We start from the raw sequence: 18,227 nt of genomic DNA on the forward strand, positions 1-18,227 counted from the left end.
CAGAACCTGTTTGTACTGAACCAGTCAGTTTTTGAACAGGGCTGCCTTGCCAAGGACCAAATTTGTGCTTGGGAAGTAAACCATAAGGAGATTATGATCTATATAAACAACTCCAGAAATAAGAAAAAAAAATTTCACATTTTGTGCAGATACCTCAGATTTGTCCATCATGTTATTTACTTTGATTTGTTGCGGCATCGACAATCTATTCACAGACGTCCCTCCCCAGATCTCTTGCCTCCATGCTGGTGCAATGTGTAATTGGTTTTTGAAGGACATGAGGACTACTGCATGGATTTACTGTATCTATCTATACTGTATAGATGGTGTCATTGGACACCAGGGAGGGAGGGAGAGAGAGAGAGAGAGAGAGAGTTAGTTACTTGGGAATACGTCTGTATTTACAGTAAGATTAATTCAAGCTATTTGGATTTAAAATCAAAGTGTGGAATGAAGGAGCCCTTATCACCTTTCATCACCTCCATGTGTATTTTAGTCTTTCACAGTAACAGCTTTGCTGCCTTCATTTTCATGTTACAAAAGCGAGCTGCTGACTGACTGACAGGCATAAGTCAAGTCCAGCTGCGTCCCTTTCTATGAATTGTTCACACACACCAGTGCTGGGCCATTAGTTTAGGCTGGATTTCATCTGTGGAGACTGCAGTTGACTCCAAGATAACATGAACACCAGAATACAAAAGCCAATAAACAGAAACAGAGGAGAGGCTATGAGGACAGGTACAGCAGAGTGGAAAGCTTTAAGGTTGAAAAGAAAGTGTTGGAATTCAAAGTCAAGGCAGGACAGGTCACCCACAGAAATCGACCGCATCCTTTGAAGAACTCGACAAAACATCACTTCCACTCTGGAGAGAACAGAGATAAAAGTATCAAACTGAACAAAGATACAGCAACAAGAATCGAAACGCTAGACAACACAAGACACTAGCTTTAAAAAAAACTCAACAAAAAACAACAAACCTGGAGCAAAGCTTTGAATTAAGTTTGGAAGAGACGCGTTTTGTATTGTATTTAATACTCTGAGTACCTAATACTGTGTGAGACGGGACGGTTTTTATTAAATTATATGAATTTATTAGTATCTTGTGCCACTGTTATTGTAGTTTATAGCTCTTTTAATGTTATGACTGTTCACCCAGGGACTGCAGGTGGAAATGAGCTAGCAGCTAAATCTGGGACGAGGCGTTCTTGTACAAGATTAATGTTTTTGTGCTGACAAATAAAAAAGAAAAGTAAGTGTGAAGTGTCCACAATCCACGCTGTTCCAGCTCATCAGTGAAACAGGCAGGAGGTCAATTCATGGCCTGGATGTGCATGACTCACCTGCACTGATGATGGAGGAGATAATCACAGCAGCAGGATGACTTCAGAGGAACACAAATACATGTTTTGTTTATTTTTGTTTTTAAATGCACTGCATTCATGATACGGATTCAAATATTAGACTTTATCACTTTTACCTCCTTGCAGATAACTTCTGCATAACTGCAGAAATGGCAACTCTTTATGTAACGAGACGGACTGTACACACGTGCCAGCCTCTGCTTCTGTCACATTAACACGTTTAGAGTTTGGGTGGAAAGGTCACCTGCCACTCTATAAACAGAATTATCTAGGATTTTCAGGGTAGACTAATTATCCTCTAAAGAGAGACGAACACAAAGAAAAAAAGATGAACAACCAAAGAATGCAGCCAAGATCTAATCTGCACTGCTGCATCGACCAGGCTCACAATAAGGAACACGGAGGGGGAAAAAAAGAGCCAAGCACTGCAGCAGCAGGCTGAGAATACCTCTGAGGACAGAGGCTTATCAATAAGAGCAAAATAGAGGAGAGTAGATTTTAAACAGACAACACACACACACACACAACACACACTATGAGCTCATGTGGGCAGTGTGTGACCCATAAGCCCAACTACAAAGAGATCTTAAATGGAAATGGAAAAACAGAATATAATCTTATTTTGCCAAACAGAAGTGGGATGAAACGTTTCAATTTGTCTGACTCTGTGTGTACTACAAATAAATTTACTGCTACCGTGAATCGAGGAGAGAGCTGTTAAACTGCAGAGCCAAATCGAACCACACTCATTAGCGATATGAAGCTTTTTTTTTTTCTACACAAAAACAGGAGATGGAGTGACTCCAGCAGCAGCTGGCTCACAAACCATCACTACTCATAAAACGTTTTGTGAATACTGGCAGAACAGGAATAAAACAAATAACTAATTACAGGCGGTGAGAACACAATGCTGACTGAGCCAAAATGTCACCCTGAACTGATGAAAATGGGGAAACAAAAAAGATGGAAACGCAACGCTATAGTTGGTTTGGATGGGATGACGGTTTTAAAGCCAGCAGAGTTAAAGATGGAGATGAATGGATCCAGATTACTTCTACTTGACTGCAGTAAAGGACAAAGCCTGCTGTGTGTTATTGCTTTGCTTTCCACCTCGCTCGCTCTCTACTGATGCTATCTAAGGAAAAAACCACCGAGATAGTCAAAGAGTAGAAGAGCGACTCGTTTCAGATGCAGTGCAAAGATGACGTCAAGTTACTCCTGCTCACACATTTAAAGACACAAATCTCTCCTTTGTTTTATTTATTTATTTGGATGAGCCTCATCAAAAACTGAGATTGTCAGTTGCTAGATTTAACAGAAAAGTTGATAAGTGGTTATTTTGAAAACTGGGATAAAGCACTAAAGAGTCCAGTATAATACACAGACAACGTCTCTCTTGAGAGAAAATGTAGTTTTTCTTCCATCAGTGTTTATATCATTTGCATGTCATTCACCATGAGAGCAACTCTATCAGGTGTGTTCTTTGTTTTAAAGCCCTTCAAAGACATGAACTCCCATCAATCGATCGGAAGCAGCAGCAGTCTTGGTATGTCAGACCAAGAAATGAGTCTAAATGCACGGAGTCACAACTATGGACATGCACACAAGACAGCTGGTGATGTCTGGTGCTCAGTGAGCCACTCCCCTCACTAAAGAATTCCCTGACCAGAAATAAACTGCACATAACGTCATTTAATCGTAGTTTCTTTTAAGAACTTTAAAAAATTTAAACCAGAAAAGAGATCTAACTCTCTGAGCCTGTGCTAGAGGGGTGAGCCCAGCTCTCTGAGCAACACCACACATTCACACAAACAAACACACACACACACACACGCTGCTCTTAGTGACAGTGGCAGAAAGAACTTAATGTTTGAAGTACCTATGTTGACAACTCCTGTTGCACAAAATGGTGAAAAAAAAAAAAAAAATCATGGGTGCGCTGTTGCTCTTTCAGTCATTATTGTTGGCATTTTTGAGTGAAGCTTATGAGAACAGAAACATGACTATGACTGAGCGACAGAACGCCGTCACTCTGCTAGATTGATGAGAGCAGTGATGTCTGAAAAGGGCTTGAGAGAGCTACCTGGAAACATCAGTACTTCACTACTTATAAAACCCCAGAAAGGCAAATCTACATTAGTACACAGGTACTTCTATATAATGGAATGTCTAACATGACAACAGCTACATATTTTATACTGCAGATACAACTTCATGAGAGGATGGAGGCTATAATCATGGCTCTATAATTAGGCACAAATGATCTCAGAATTTGAACGTACGGAGAAATCTCCAAAAGCAAACCGAAGAGGTTGAATAAGTGGGTGTTAAGATTCCCATGAAGGCACACACTGCTGCAGTTTGTGTTTCTCCAATTTGCATTGCATTCTGCCCTGAGTACTGTAGGAGCATTTTTCCCCCACTATCATGATTATACATGCTCCTTAACCAGGACTTGCGGGTTTGATGGTTCAGAAGAACATGTCACCATGTAAGTGGTTGCAGTGAGTGGCTAAGTTTTAAAAGATCCTTCAAACTTTTAAAATCTCCCACTATTCCCAGTACGTCCCTTTTACTCGTCCTCCTGTCATATTTAACTAAGAGCATATTCAAACTGAGAACCATGGTGCTGGCCTGTGCAAAGAGAAATTAATGAGCATGGAAGACCACCCTCGAGTGCAGTTAAGAGTTCAAGCTCTGCTGTTATAATGATAACTGGGGGAGATGAAAGTTCATTTTTAAAAGCAGTCAGTTGAAAACACATGTCCAGCTTCCCATTTCTCCAGTTAAAGCATTTTGATTGGTCAGTAGAGGCTGTCAATCATCTCACGGCTGAAATGAAATCAGTTGCTCAAGAAGGCAAAAGAGACCGAAAGCAAATCCCGACTGAGCGGTGGAATCCAGATGGTCATCCTTCTACATATCTGAGCAGCTCCCGTTTCACATAAAACAAAGGCTGATTCCAGACCTGCCATTTAGTCCCCTTCCTGGTTTCCAAGGAGCAGCAGTGCCAAGATTCACAGTGTTTTGTAGCCCATCTGAGAAAAACTGAGTGCACTTTGAGAAGTTTGCCTGGTGGAAAAGGTCACAGGCTGTCCGTGCGGGCGTGACAGCTGTCACACACTCTGACCGGGTGGTCCCAACCTCGAGAGGGCACGGGCTTGTTGTGTGTGGAGCAGGGCCCGCACACGCCCTGCCCACAGGCCCTGCAGTGGTGCTTCGACATGGCTGGAGTGAAAGGTTTGGAGCACTGGTTGCACTTGATGATGTCCTGGTCTGGCACCCAGTAGTCTGGCCGAGCCACATCCTTCACGAAACCTGAAGCGGACGGGCAAACAGAGAAGAATGAGTTTAAGATTTTAAATCGGAGATTGGCTTTTTATTTTTTATTTTCTTAGAACATAAATGCATTGTTCATTGTGTGTGTGTGTGTGTGTTGGGAGGGGGGGACTTTTCAAAGCATTGACTTCTTCAAAGTGGAAGTCATCTTTTTGTCCAGTGTTGTTAACCAAGTTACATTAACCACCTAAGATGGCAACATGTAATATGTACCCATCTATAAACAGCATCTCCATTACAGTTCATTCACACCCCTTTCAGCTCCATTAAAGAAAACTCCATCTTTAGGTTTGTAGTCTTGATCAGTCACAGTTGAGGCTTGTATTCCAGTAAACAGCTTGCATGGAGGGACAAAGAGGGACTACATTTTCTGAAACACAAACCTAAACCTGATATTTTTGCCTGTTAATTAGTTTTTTTAACTGATCTGGATTAGCAAACTATAACCACCAGCCTTACACCCAATACCAGTTATCCATTATTTACAAGGCTATTCTCTACACTAGAAGCACCAAACCCCGGCTGCTGTCATCAGAGGAGAGCTGATATATCCAGCTATCATCTGAGAACCTATGTGGTCACCATTGCAGTGCTTGTCCGGTTGGTGATTCAGAATCATTTATTTTAATCCCTTTGCTCACATTAGATCCTATATATTTGTTTTTTCCTTCCTGGAAACCGTTCACTGAGGCTGACTTCATGCTATGTCCTTCACTCTGCAGGAGCACTCAGCCACTCAAACATCAGTTACACAATAAACTCTTGTGCCAAGTCTGAGGCTTTTACTCATCTGTGTTTTAGAGCAAGGTTGAGCAAATCCCAAATTGTGCCAAAGCGTTCTATTATTACCTCCACCGATGAGGTCATGTGACTCTTTGGATTTGCCTCTGTCTGAAAGCAGCATTATATAAAAATATATGCATTTAATACGTACTACACGTAGAGTTTGACAGAACTTAGAAGTTATTACATTTTTGATCTGGATTCAAGAATTTTTGAAAGGAGTCGAGACAAAAATGGGACATTTCATGTCATATCTTTACAAATGCATATAAAATCAAAGTTTAAAAAAATAGGTAGGTAGGTGGTGTCTCGATCTTTCCAATAGAACATCAGATTAATCAAGACCCAAACTTTCTGCTGAATGCAGCTGTGTTTCTGCTTATGATCAGAAGCCTATTGAGACTTTGGTACCAGCTTTAACTTAAAATCACTGACTAACTGAATTTGTTGCCGCTGTCACAGGTAAACTGGCTCTTGTTGCACTGATGTTGAAGCTTAGCGGTCTGGAATTTCATCACAGTTCATCAAACTAGTTTGACTTTAATTATACATTAATTTAAACTGATACTGGTGGATAATATATAATTTTAGTGGTATTGCACGGACATGCACTCAGTCTTGGTGGATGACAAACACCAGTATGCAAAATCACTCTGAAACCAACCGTCCAATCATGTCCCATTAGCCTATCCTAACACACTCATGGAGTGATTGTGCTAAAACCAGGTATTAGAATTACCAACAAATATCTGAGGGGTGAGGAGACAATATAAAACAAGCTGCAGAGCACCAACACGACGTGTAATGGTGAGAAGAAAAAAAAAAAAAAGCCATGCTCACAGAGAGGGTAGTCCACAGCTGTGGTGACCATGTCCAGTGTCGACTGTGCCACCTCCGTCACCCTGCGAGCTATCAGACCACGAGGCTCCACCTTACAGACTAAACAAACAAGGTGCGTGTGAGAGACAAAGAAATCAAAACACAAAAGCAGCAATTACAACAAGTCAGGAGACATCCGGCATCAAATGCATGAAAACACACAGTCTCACTGTTCGGTATGCACTCTGTACGCTGCAAATACATGACACAGTATTTGCCCCCCTCGTGATACCATGTTTTTTGTTTTTAATATTTGTCACACTTAAATGTTTCACAGCAGACATTTATTATTAGACAAAGATAACCTGCTTAAATACAAAATGCAGTTTTTAACTCATGACTCATCTCATAAGGGTTATACAAACCTACCTGGCCCTATGTAAAAAAGTAATTGCCCCATCTTTTTAAATCAAGAATTAACCACATTTTTGTGGAGACTGACTTTGATTTTACTAGTTACACCCAGGCCTGATTACTGACAGACCTGTTTAATCAAGAAATCTCTCAAATAGAACCTGTCTGACAAAGTGCAGTAGCCTAAAAGATCTCAAAAAGCAGCACATCATGCCACAACCTAAAGAAACTCAAGAGCACACGAGAAACAAACTCACTGACATCTATCAGTCTGAAAAGGGTTACAAAGCCACTTTGAGACTCCAGTGAACCATGGTGAGAGCCATTATCCACAAATGGAGAAAACTTGGAAGGGTGGTGAACCTTCCCAAATGTGGCCAGCCTGCCATACTACTCCAAGAGCGCATCAATGACTCATGCAGGAGGTAACAAAAGACCCCAAAACAACATCTAAAGTACTGCAGGCCTCAACTTGTCTCACTTAAGGTCAGAGTTCACATTGAGTCTTATTGTGGAGTTCATGACTCAACAACAAGAAAGAAACTGGACAAAAATGGCATCAATGTGAGTGATAGCCTGGGGCTGATTTGCTGCTTCAAGGCGACTTGGCTTAATTGATGAGACCAATAAGTGTGCCCTCTATTAGAAAATCCTGAAGATCAATGTCCAGCTATCAGTTTGTGCCCTGAGGTTTAAGAGCACTTGAGTTATGCAGCAGGACAATTATACAAAACACAACAGCAAGTCCACCTCTGAATGGCACCCCCCCCCCCGAAAAACCCCCCAAAACAAAACAAAAACACAGCAAAGGTTTTGGAGTGGCCTAGTCAAAGTCTGGGCTTAAATCAGACTGAGATGCTGGGGCATGCCCTTTAACAGGCTGTTTAAGCTTTATAACCCTCCAATGCTGAATTAGAACAATTCTGCAGAGAAGAATAGGACAAAAGTTCTTGATGCCAAGGGTGGCACAACCAGTTATCAGGTTTAGAGGGCGATTACTTTTTCACATGTGGTCAGGGAGATCTGGATAACTTTCTTCATTTAATAACTAAAATATGCATTTTTAAAAATTTACTCAGGTTATCTTTGCCTAACATTAAAATTAACAGCACTGTGTACAGAGATGTGCATGTCACATAATGTAAATTATGTAAACAACGTAACTGTGGGTTCACCTGTAATTAAGTGCTTGGCAACTAAAATGACGAACGACATTTGTCTAATTTAACTCTAGCCTTAGGCTCATCCAGCAGTTTAACTGACAGCTTGTTTCCGTCATACCCTGGCTGTTGGTGTCAGGAGGACCTCCCTGGCGGTAGCAGGCCTCACACACCCTGACAGGACTGCTACCCCAGCCCCTCTCTGGCACCGGCATCCTGTGGCTGGAACAAGGATGGCAGAAACCCTCCCCACATGAACGACAGTGATGCTTCCTTTCCGCCTCCTTGAACTCCTTCTGACATCCATGACAGGCCTGAGGGGAAAGAGGGAGGGGGATACAGAGATGGCAGATACGACACAGAGAGACAAGTCAATGAAGACCAAAAATGTAACCACTTATAGCTGTTATAGTTATTCTAGTGCCTTATGTTGTGTTTCTAAATGTTAGCTGTTCATACTCACAGTGATCTCTGTATTAGGTCTCCAGTATGGAGGTGCCACCTGGTCAGTAATCCAGCCAGTGACGGCTTTGGTGGGGCCAGTGCCGTACTCTGACACTGACTGAATCACATAGTTCATCCCATCCAAGACCCTCTGGGCAGCATTTTGGTGGCTGGTCAGAAAAGTGTCAGACTGACGAAAGACAAGAGTATGATCTCAATTAAAAGCTTGATAAAGAGTATGATGGGCAAGTTAAGTGCCCATCAGTGATTCCACCATCATTTCTACAGTCACAAGTGCAAACCAGCTGAAGTGAATCATCTTAACCTGCAGAATTCCTTGCAGTTTAGCATTTAATATCAGAATTACTGTATGAGGCCAATAACTGGGAACTCCCAGTTGCAGGAAGGAAGGCAGTGATGGTGTTATAGCATGGCTCAACCTTAAGTGTTTCACTTAAATTTACATGTGACAAAACATGCGAGCATCCTGTTTTGTCAGATGCACAAGTGAGAATAAAAATCATAACATAGATCAACCAAGCAGCACTTCCTCTTAAAAAAAAGTCCCCCCCCCCCAGGTAAATAATGAGCCAAAAAAAAGGAAAAAAAAGCAGAAAATCCCCACCCTCCCTCTTGTACATTTTAGACAGTGACAGAACAACTGAATGCAGAAGTTAAAGCAAAATTGTCTGTGTGCAGAGAAAGCTTAGCTGCAGGCTAGGACTGGGCCATATCATACCGTTCACGGTAATACCGGTGTAATTTTGGGTAACGATAGGAAAATGAAATATCGCGATAGAATGTGGGTAAAACGCGCATGCGCAGTGCCTATGTTTACATACGCACATGGCGGCGACGCAGAATGAGAAGAGCGAAAGTGGATCATTAAATGAAACGGATGAACCAGAATTGATTTGTAAAAATGCTGCAACTTCAGTGGTGTGGAACTGGTTTAGCTTTCGTCCGTCACATACACAACAAAGCACTATTTTTAGTAGAGCATGCTAGCAGGCCGTCGTTATTACCGTGTTGTTTGGAAAATACGGCACACTTAAAATCAATCCTTTGATTTTTCTGAAAATTGTCAGTGTCCCTTATAATCCCGTGTGCCTTATGTATGAATTCTGGTTGTGTTTACTGACCTCGAAACGATTTTATGTGGCACACGGCGCTCGAAAATCTGTCAAATGTTTCAGTACGACTTTGCTAAGCTACGAAGTGATACGTACTGTGCTTCAACATAATATTACTGTATTGTGTGTGTATAAGCTCTTTTTAAGTTTTGTGGATATTATACATGGTTATGCTGAGGATATGTCGGCCAATTTCCACTGGAAATGCCTTTTGGTTAAACTGTCAGCAAGGAATTTGCATTTGCACTGTTAATTTTTATATAACTTTAATGCACATAAAAAACAGCTGCTTGTTTAAGTGAAAATACATTGATGGGGTTTTTTGCATTAATAAAGTTGTGGAGTTGTAAAGTATTTTGTCTAGTGTCAATTATATTGTCAGTTATATCGTTATCGCAAATTTTCAAATGTATATCGTGATAAATATTTTTGGTCATATCGCTCTGCTCTACTGCAGGCTCTCTCTATAGCAGCAATACCTGCAGCACGCAGGCATGAATCCAACCTGATGGCACAGGGTGTACTCCACTACACCTCAAAAGTTTAGTTGCTACTTATTTAGATTATCAGAACTAAAAGTAAATATATTAAATAACACCCTAACCCCTAACTAGACAGACTAAAGAAATCAATTTAACTATTAAACAATAATGTTTCCCTAGGCCAGTGACAAAATATGACAGCAGTGTACTTAGTGTCAGGACAACAATGACTAAAACATTTTGCCTCTGCTTAATTACAGGCAACAAAAATGCAAAACAGTATTTCAGTACTGCGTGATTATTTTACAAAGACTAAAAATATGTAACATAAAACCAACAGGTGCTATTTTTTACACTCTCCACAAATTCTTTTCATTTTTTTGTGAAACAAAAATTATTAAATATAAACATGAGTTAAGCATGTTTTAGTACTCACACCCTCCCAGACGTGCTTGACCTCTGATCGCACCACACCACTCTCTGGGTCCTGGTTTCCCATCCAGTACTGTCTGCTGCGGTAGATTACCCCACAGCTAGCACACTCCAACACATATCTGAAAGAGGGACGAGAGGAACAAGGCAGCAGACAGTGGAAATGAGATTATTGGCTGAAAGGCAAAGAGGAGTGTGAGCGTCCGCCTAAGTGTGTATATGTGAGTTTACATACCCTGACCAGGCGTACTTGGCCAGTCCAAACCAGGGATTATCAGACGAAGCTGATGTTTTGGGCACAACAATCACCTCTCTGCCAGCTTCATAGCACCTCTGGACATGCAACAGATGTAACAGATGTAAACAACAACAACATACAGGTTCACCAATACTAGCTGAGAAATTCTGTTCTTACCTTACAGATGAGGACCTTGTTGTTGTACTGGTGTGCATACTGGCAGAGTCCATCTGCCATGTGGGGAACTCTGTCTCTCAGGTGGTTCATTCCATTTTTACAGCGAATGCTAGAGAGTCACACCAACATGACAGATATTAGAGTTGGTGAAGGAGAGGGGGGATTTGTAAGAATGCTTAAAACCTATGGTTACAGTGCACTCATTATGATTTTTCACACACACGCTGCTCTCAGGTTTTAGGAAAGAGGAAGGAAGAAGAGTAGCTAAGAAGCAAAGTAGGTTTCTCTTCACCAAAAATGGAAAAAGAATTAGCACTTATGCATCCCACTGAGGAGGTAGTTAACATCCATGAGAAAAGCAGAGGATTCCCATTTTAAAAGAATATTGTTCTCTACTGTGATTCAATCACAGAGACAGTAAAAGATTGCTGTTCTGAGATGGAAAACTTGAACTATTTGGATCAAACTAAATGAGAAAAAGCTCAGGAAAGGTGGGGTGTGGTTATAATAACAGTCCATCCAAGGTGATTAGGTAATCTGCAAACACCCAGCGCTGGAGATCAGTACAGTTTCCAGATCAACAATAATAATAATACAGGTATGACACACACTTCTCAAACATCTAAATATTTACATAATTTAGGAATTATTCATCTTTCCTTTTTTCAAAAAAGTGACACATTTCATAACAATGCAAAAACAATGCAAAGAGTTAAAAAGACAATTACATAAAGTAAAATTTCAAGCCTCAAAGAATTTGACCTTGTGCTTTCAGGTTTAGGTTGAGCATACGTTCACATTTAAAGGACCAGTTCTAGCTCTTGTGTGTAGACAGTGTTACTGACTTACTTGCAGCTGAGACAGAGAGCTGAGCAGGTGAAGTATTCATCTGGGAAGAAGGAGTACAGTGTCATCTTTTCATCTGATAGTTCTCCACAGAAACGTTCACTCAGAGCCTGGGGAAACAAAAACAGAACGGATTAGAAGACAGAAAACTAGATGGGAGCTGAAAAAAAGGCTGAGGAGACACAAAGGAAGAATTAAAACAATCATATGCTTTTTCTTAAAGGCCTCTAATATGGTGCTTCTTCACTTACTTCTAGTGCGTGAAACACTATTGCAGGCTGGCGGGGGGACCGGGTATGAGTGTTCTTCACTTGCTGCTTGATGGCCTCTAGCAGCCCGCTATAGTTCGTGGGCGGCGTGATCGTCTGAGTGCCTATGTACTGCACTGAGCTGAAGGCCTCTGTCCCCAAACCCAGGTCATGAAAACGCTTCTGGAGGAGTGTGTCTGCATAGCCGGCCATCTTTGAGTCTACAACAGGAAAGAAAGACAATAACATTTAAATTTGTGACACGGGAAATTAAAACCAAGGGAAATAATTATCCTAAAGTTGTGCTTGGAAGTACCTTGGCCCAGGAGTTGCGTGTGTGTTGTTTCCTGGAAGATGATGACTGCAGGCCCCAGAGAGGACAGGGGTACATCCAGACCACAGCGGGTGGACAGGGCCCTTAGCTCTGGGGTGAAATGCTTCAGGTATGCCCCTGAGGCACTACTCAGGAACTGGAACATGTCATTGTGAAGACGCTCTGCCCGTGTGCGATACACCACTATATCCGACACTGCCAGCACCTGAAATTGAAATAAAAATGTATCTACAAATAAGATGACTTGTTTTTATCATGAAAACATTGGAAATGAGAAATAAAATGAGTTTCACTGTTCTGTTTACATGATTAGGATATAAGCATTACCTCAGTAGAAAAATTAACGAAGACAACACTAGAACTCAGAACACAAAATCACAGACTCCTCCAATTATTCCACCCAAACCAAGCAGCAACCGCTAAATTTACCTTCAGCAGCAGCCGCATTCTCTGGTTCTGATTGGCTGCGGCTCCCAAGAGGCCCTCTGTATCCAGCGCAATGAGGCTGAGAGTGGGGTTGTAAGCAGCCCAAACTCCCACAGTACAGGAGCTGGGGGACTTGGAGGTGTAGAAAACAGTCTCGCCATCAAATAGGACGTGGTTGAGCGTGTGAGACTTGCCATCACCGGTGTTTCCAAAGATGGAGAGGACCTTGACGCCCGCTACGTCAGCACAGCCAAGTCGCTCCACGAACTCGGCCTCATCCCGGACCTATAGGATGAGAGGAGAAAGAGCACCAAGAGACACGCTGGTTACAGAGATGAGCTATTTTGTGGCACCGTGATACAATTGAGCAAATTACTTTTACTGATTCTTTATGAACAGTATTATTTATTTAAAACAAAGAAACCAACAACAAAACAAAAAAAAGAACTGCGGGGGATTAGTCGCTTCAATCTTAACGCTAGTTGTTCATACAGATTATCTTAAGTACACAAGAAAACATTATCTCTTGTACTTTGTAACACAGTGTGAGGGTGTCTTCCATGTGGGTCAGCTGTGCTGTATGACTCACCAGGGACTTTCCTAATAACAACCCTGTCTGCTGTTGTGCTGCTCTTATTTACAGCTTAAACTTAATGTTTTTCACAGTATTATAATCAAGACACCATCCACACGTTAAAGCCACGGGCTGTATACAGACAAAGGCTAAAAACACAAGGGGCTAAACACGACGAACATCCAAACACGCTGTTTAACGTCGCATTAGCAAAGCGCCGTGAAGTAGCTAAAGCCTCAACAAACTTGCTTCATTAGCTTCAAGACAAAAAGCTCGATTTAGCTCTGAAAGCAGATTTGGCTCATCCAACATTTTTTTCTTTTCGTCACAAAAGATAGTTAAGGGCCTTCCGTAACAAGAGTCTTCCCCTTTCTAGCCTAGCGGCTAACTGTTAGCCGCCGTTAGCTCAGCTGATGTTAGCTAACTTTACCTGCAGGTTTTCTTGCTCGTCCACGAGCAGGAAGCTCCGGCCGCCGTCGTCGGGTCGGTCCTCTGGCTTCAATGGACTGATCGACAAACTATCCATTTCTTTCATCAGTATATCGGACATCGTTGTTTACTTAATTGAAACGCATTTGTGGCAGCGGCACCAAACAGCAAAGCGAAAGTTTCACATGACGCCTACCTGTCGGTCAATCACAACAACAGCGCGTGGACTATAGGAGGAGCCAGATGGGGGCACGCAGGGCAGCGACGTAAGACGCGCTTGTTTGACTTTGGTCTGTACATGAGCACCACCGTGTGGTCAGCCGCAATACAGCACCTCACATGCCATTCAACAAACTTCCTTCATCAGGGAATGAGAAAGCATAAAATAAAACCATGTGGACCCATGTGCACGGTCTTTTGTAGCCTGTAATATGTATTTTTTTTCTTATTTAAGATTAATGATGTAAACCAAACACAAATAACGTTCATCTACCATTTCTTGCTACGTTAATATAAAATAACACATTTATTATTCTTCACAACTAAAGCATAACGCACAAAATCAAAGTTTCCTTAACTGACAGAGAGTGTTTTATCGGAGCGGTGCTGCCATGCTAGAGCTGCTTGCTAATGTTCATTAAATATTTGTTAGCACAGATCTATAAATATCACATGTCACTGGCTTCAGAGCGGCGCCACTGCTGCTAACATGACATGGAGAAAGAAATTCCAGCATTGCTGCTCTAACGGCTCTGAGTCCTTCCTTCCTTCCTCCCTCCCTTCCTCCCTCCCTTCCTTCCAATGTCTAGGGAATGGAAAATGCCAGCCCAGGCTTTGGCATAGTCGCTTTTAACACCCTTGTCTCTAGCCTGTGTCAAATAAAATCGCCATCTGGGACAGATCCAGCAAAAGATGTAGTATGGGCAAGAAAACGAGCGAGTGCGGGAAGGATGCAATAAAGGATGGCGTGGTTAAGGATTTAGAGAGGGTCCCAGCCTTTCTCCGGGCTCAACTATGAGAGACAAATGTCTGAAAGAATCAATTATAGGCCTACTCCCAACCCATCACCCCTGATTAATGAATAATTAAAGCTTCTCATTGCAGGGCTACCTAACATCCATGAGACTAGCCATGAAGCCGCTAAGATTGCGCAGAAACAACTTCTCTTGATTTTCAACAAATGACTATACAGACCTGTCACAGTTTCCTTAACAAAACAGGCAAACATCTTTGTATGCAGTTAGTTTGTGCTTTTTGCTACTCGAGTATCCAGTTATTCCCTTTACAGTGCAGTTAAGGTGATACCTGACCCAAATTTGCACCCATATCCACAATCATACCTCTGTAAACAAACACAATTTAGTGTTTAGCAGCTATAAGAGACAGAGTCATCATCACATCCAGACAAGGGAACGATGCTTATAGGAGAGACTGACAGACAGTCCTGCAACCCAACCTTAACATAACTGTGGTGGATTTTTTCTTCTTCTTTCTTTTCTATAAATTCGGATGGGGGGTGTGGGGGGGCATTGCCCTAACAAGTCCGAGGCGGGACCGTGGTCCACTTAAACCGCTACCCCCCCTGGAACTTGTAGTACTGTGCTCCTCGGTGCGTCTCATGTTGACATGCATAAAAACTACACTTCCCCAAAGCTGTCACAGAGCGCTCCCGCCTCCCATTGGCTGGCCGCTCCAGCCGCAGCCCCAGAGAATGAATGAAATTGAAATAGCTGCTACATTACATGTACAATACCGGGCTCTGCAGTGTTGCATTCTATCATACTATATCAAAATGGCCACAGCGGTACAGAACCCCCTCAAATCGTAAGTACAACACGTTTCCTGAGTGTTTGCGCTTTTTTCGGGCATTGTGCATGCTGTCACTGTCAATTTAAGCCCCTCAATTTCCCACATATTTCCCCAGCATGATTACCAACGCGTCTATATGCATGCAGTGCATACAGCGGAGAATGAGATAATGTCAGGAGAGGCGAATGAGCCCCGGAGAAAAGTTAGATTTAAAGCTGATGGAGGTTTCTGGGAGGTTTTTTGGGCATGAGTGGTGGGGGGATTATTGCGCGCTCCGATGCAATTCATATAATCATTTCTCTGAGCCAACAGCAGCGTGTGTGCAGGGATATGGAGGAATGCTGGAGGTAGATTTGGGTGACCCGGTATGTCCCTTGCCAGTGCAGCCAGCCAAGATCACGGCCAAAGCCGGGCTGGAGTGGCAAGGCTGTCCGGGAGGAAGGGGGATGGTTTAGATGGCTTTACAGTACCTGTGTGTATATTTTGTTGAAGGGGGGCTGAGAGGGGGTAAACAGGTAGACAGAATGAAGTGCTCCGTTCCCGGGTTTTTAGGCTGCAGCGTTACCTTTACCGCTGGACCTCTTGGAAACGTATAGTGCGAGGTAAATAACGCTCCTCCAAGACTTGCTTTCATCTTCGGCGCTTAGAATAAAGCCTGGAATCCAATCCAAAGCCCGGCGCTTTACATTTAGTGCAGCTACATCACAGCGGACATTTATCTCCACTGACGGACGTTAAAGCGGCGGGTTTCCCCGTGAAGTTTCTTCCGCGATGATCCCCTTTGTGCAGTTTTTTTTTGGGGGGGGGGCGGGGGGGAGAGTGGAATGTCTTTTTTTTGTTTTTTTGTTTTTTGTTCTGAGACTGGTTTCAGCGGAATGCAGACGCCTGCTGCCCGCCTCGGCTCCCGGCCAAAAAGGTGGCTGATGTGCGTCTGTCAGCGGGTACACACGTTCAGCCAAAACAAAAAAACAAAAAAACAATAGCTCGAGTACCTTGGAGTGTTTGAGCACACAAACGCTCCAGCTCAGGCAGTTTGAAACAAAGAAAAGTCACAAGACCTATGTGCCAAAGGAAGGAGGGGGGGAGGCACATCGGATGCTGTGCAGGTTTTTTACCTGAGCAGGGAGATGGGATATAGTGTCTGTCTGTCTGTCAGCTTCTCCGAGAGGCGACATTTCGCGCATTTCCATGAACGACTGCCCTGTACGTGCCTGCTGTGAAAAGCTCCTCACACGAGAGAGGGAACTGGATTTGTAACGGTGCTGATTGGTCAGCGAGCCCTGATTGACTGTGATGGTATTTTGGGGGTGTTTTGGTTCAAAGTACTTGCGCTACAACGCAACGCAGGGACCACAGATATAACGCAAACACGCAGGAGATGAATCATTTATTTTTGGTTTATCTATGCTCTAAAGGGCAGGTATGTGGCAATGCCGATGACGGGAATGGACGGGTGGAAAATGATGGAGGCTCCTCTCCTCTCCTCCACAGGATGCTCATCCAAGCAAAGAAAAAGTGTGTCCAGATTGTTCCCAGAGGCCCTCAGTGGCACCATGTCAGGGGATTAAATTGACTCATTTGCATGGAGTACACACCAAGACACACAGACAGAGAACACAGGGTTTGGGTACGAGGAGGAGAATAGAATGGGTGGAAAAGTGTACAAAAGACAGCAGAGTAAGTGGTTAGAAAGAGTGACTAATGAACTACAGCCCAATTTTGAGTGGTGGTCTTACACTGATTTCTTTTTAAGTGCTTCAAGTTAGACAAAAACCTCCATATTGTTAGCCAGTATCAACCCTGCAGGGATGTTGGATTCCCTTAAAGCACGTGAGAAGAGGACAAAGCTGGATGTATTTATTTATTTATTACACAAGGCCACAGCAATCAAAGCGGCCTTTAATATCTCACCAACTGCATAAATGCCATCATTACGCAGTGTGGGTTTAACTGTGTTCCAGTTACCGCTCTGCAATGGGCTTTTAAACAAGCCCTTGTAATTAGCATGTCTACAAACAAACTTGCTATTAGAGGCTTACAAATTAGGGACCCATCCAGTAAAATGGGCCAAACAACCAGCAAAATTGGGTTCAAAGTCAGCCCTAATAGGGTGGCTGAGCCCTGCGCGCCTGGAGACGACGCCTGTTGTGCCCATGAATGTCCCCAAACCTTGCTGGATCTCTGCGGTGAATTGGCATTAATTCAGTGTATATAAATCTTTGGGAAGCTGCTGGTCCCCACTGTCCAGCTGAGTGTGAGTGGGACACTGTGACAGCCAGTATACGTGCGTGGAGGTACGGTGGAGGGTTCATGTGCAACAGCAAATGAGGGGAGGAGAACACTGAGCTCCATCCGATCTGCTGGGCATTTCCCTACCAGCCCCTCTCCCTGTCTATCACTCACTCTCTCTCTGCTGGATTAGACTCGTTTATAATCTCTCTTTCTCCCTCCCTTTTACTTCCTCTCTGTCCTCCCATCACCCTGCTGCCCTCTCTTCCACTATATGCCTCCCTCCTTCTTCACCACTTTCCCAATCCATCACTAGTTTTGCCATCTCTCGTTTTTATTCAGCCATCTCCTTTCTCTCTCTCCCTCTCTCTCATTTTGTTGTCCATTTTCCTTCTTTTCGGCCTCAAACCATCTGAGCCCTCTCCCCTCCCACCACTCTTCTTTACATTGTGAATCAAGGCATGGCCACTCTTTTAATAAACTACATCGATGGGAAATTCCTACGCATTCTCTCAGATCCCTCGAAACCCCGTTATATAGCTTACAGCT

At 43.0% G+C, this 18,227-nt stretch overlaps 2 protein-coding genes across 3 annotated transcripts in view; one reads left to right on the top strand and one right to left on the bottom strand.

The window, feature by feature from the left end:
* Window positions 1-2,612: 2,612 nt before the first annotated feature.
* On the bottom strand, window positions 2,613-13,889 carry si:ch211-11n16.2 (zinc finger FYVE domain-containing protein 1). Its single transcript, XM_005454305.3, has 12 exons — window positions 13,642-13,889; window positions 12,641-12,922; window positions 12,194-12,416; window positions 11,881-12,098; window positions 11,633-11,739; window positions 10,784-10,892; window positions 10,604-10,701; window positions 10,373-10,490; window positions 8,341-8,511; window positions 7,999-8,191; window positions 6,325-6,423; window positions 2,613-4,680 (listed from the first exon to the last, which is right to left on the bottom strand). The coding sequence occupies exons 1-12, from the start codon at window positions 13,759-13,761 to the stop codon at window positions 4,448-4,450; spliced, it is 1,971 nt and encodes a 656-aa protein (XP_005454362.1). The 5' UTR covers window positions 13,762-13,889; the 3' UTR covers window positions 2,613-4,447.
* A 1,324-nt stretch (window positions 13,890-15,213) lies between these two features.
* The window catches only part of dpf1 (double PHD fingers 1), a 50,204-nt gene continuing 47,190 nt past the window's right edge, over window positions 15,214-18,227 (top strand). Inside the window, exon 1 of one of the 2 annotated variants that reach the window (XM_005454306.4) lies at window positions 15,214-15,464. In XM_005454306.4, the coding sequence (XP_005454363.4) occupies window positions 15,259-15,464 (206 nt within the window). In that variant the 5' untranslated portion in view covers window positions 15,214-15,258. The remainder of the gene's footprint in view (window positions 15,465-18,227) is intronic. The other variant, XR_266454.4, reaches the window with a different exon arrangement.

This window comes from Oreochromis niloticus, linkage group LG14 (genome assembly GCF_001858045.2).
Source record: "Oreochromis niloticus isolate F11D_XX linkage group LG14, O_niloticus_UMD_NMBU, whole genome shotgun sequence".
Taxonomy (NCBI): Eukaryota; Metazoa; Chordata; class Actinopteri; order Cichliformes; family Cichlidae; genus Oreochromis; species Oreochromis niloticus.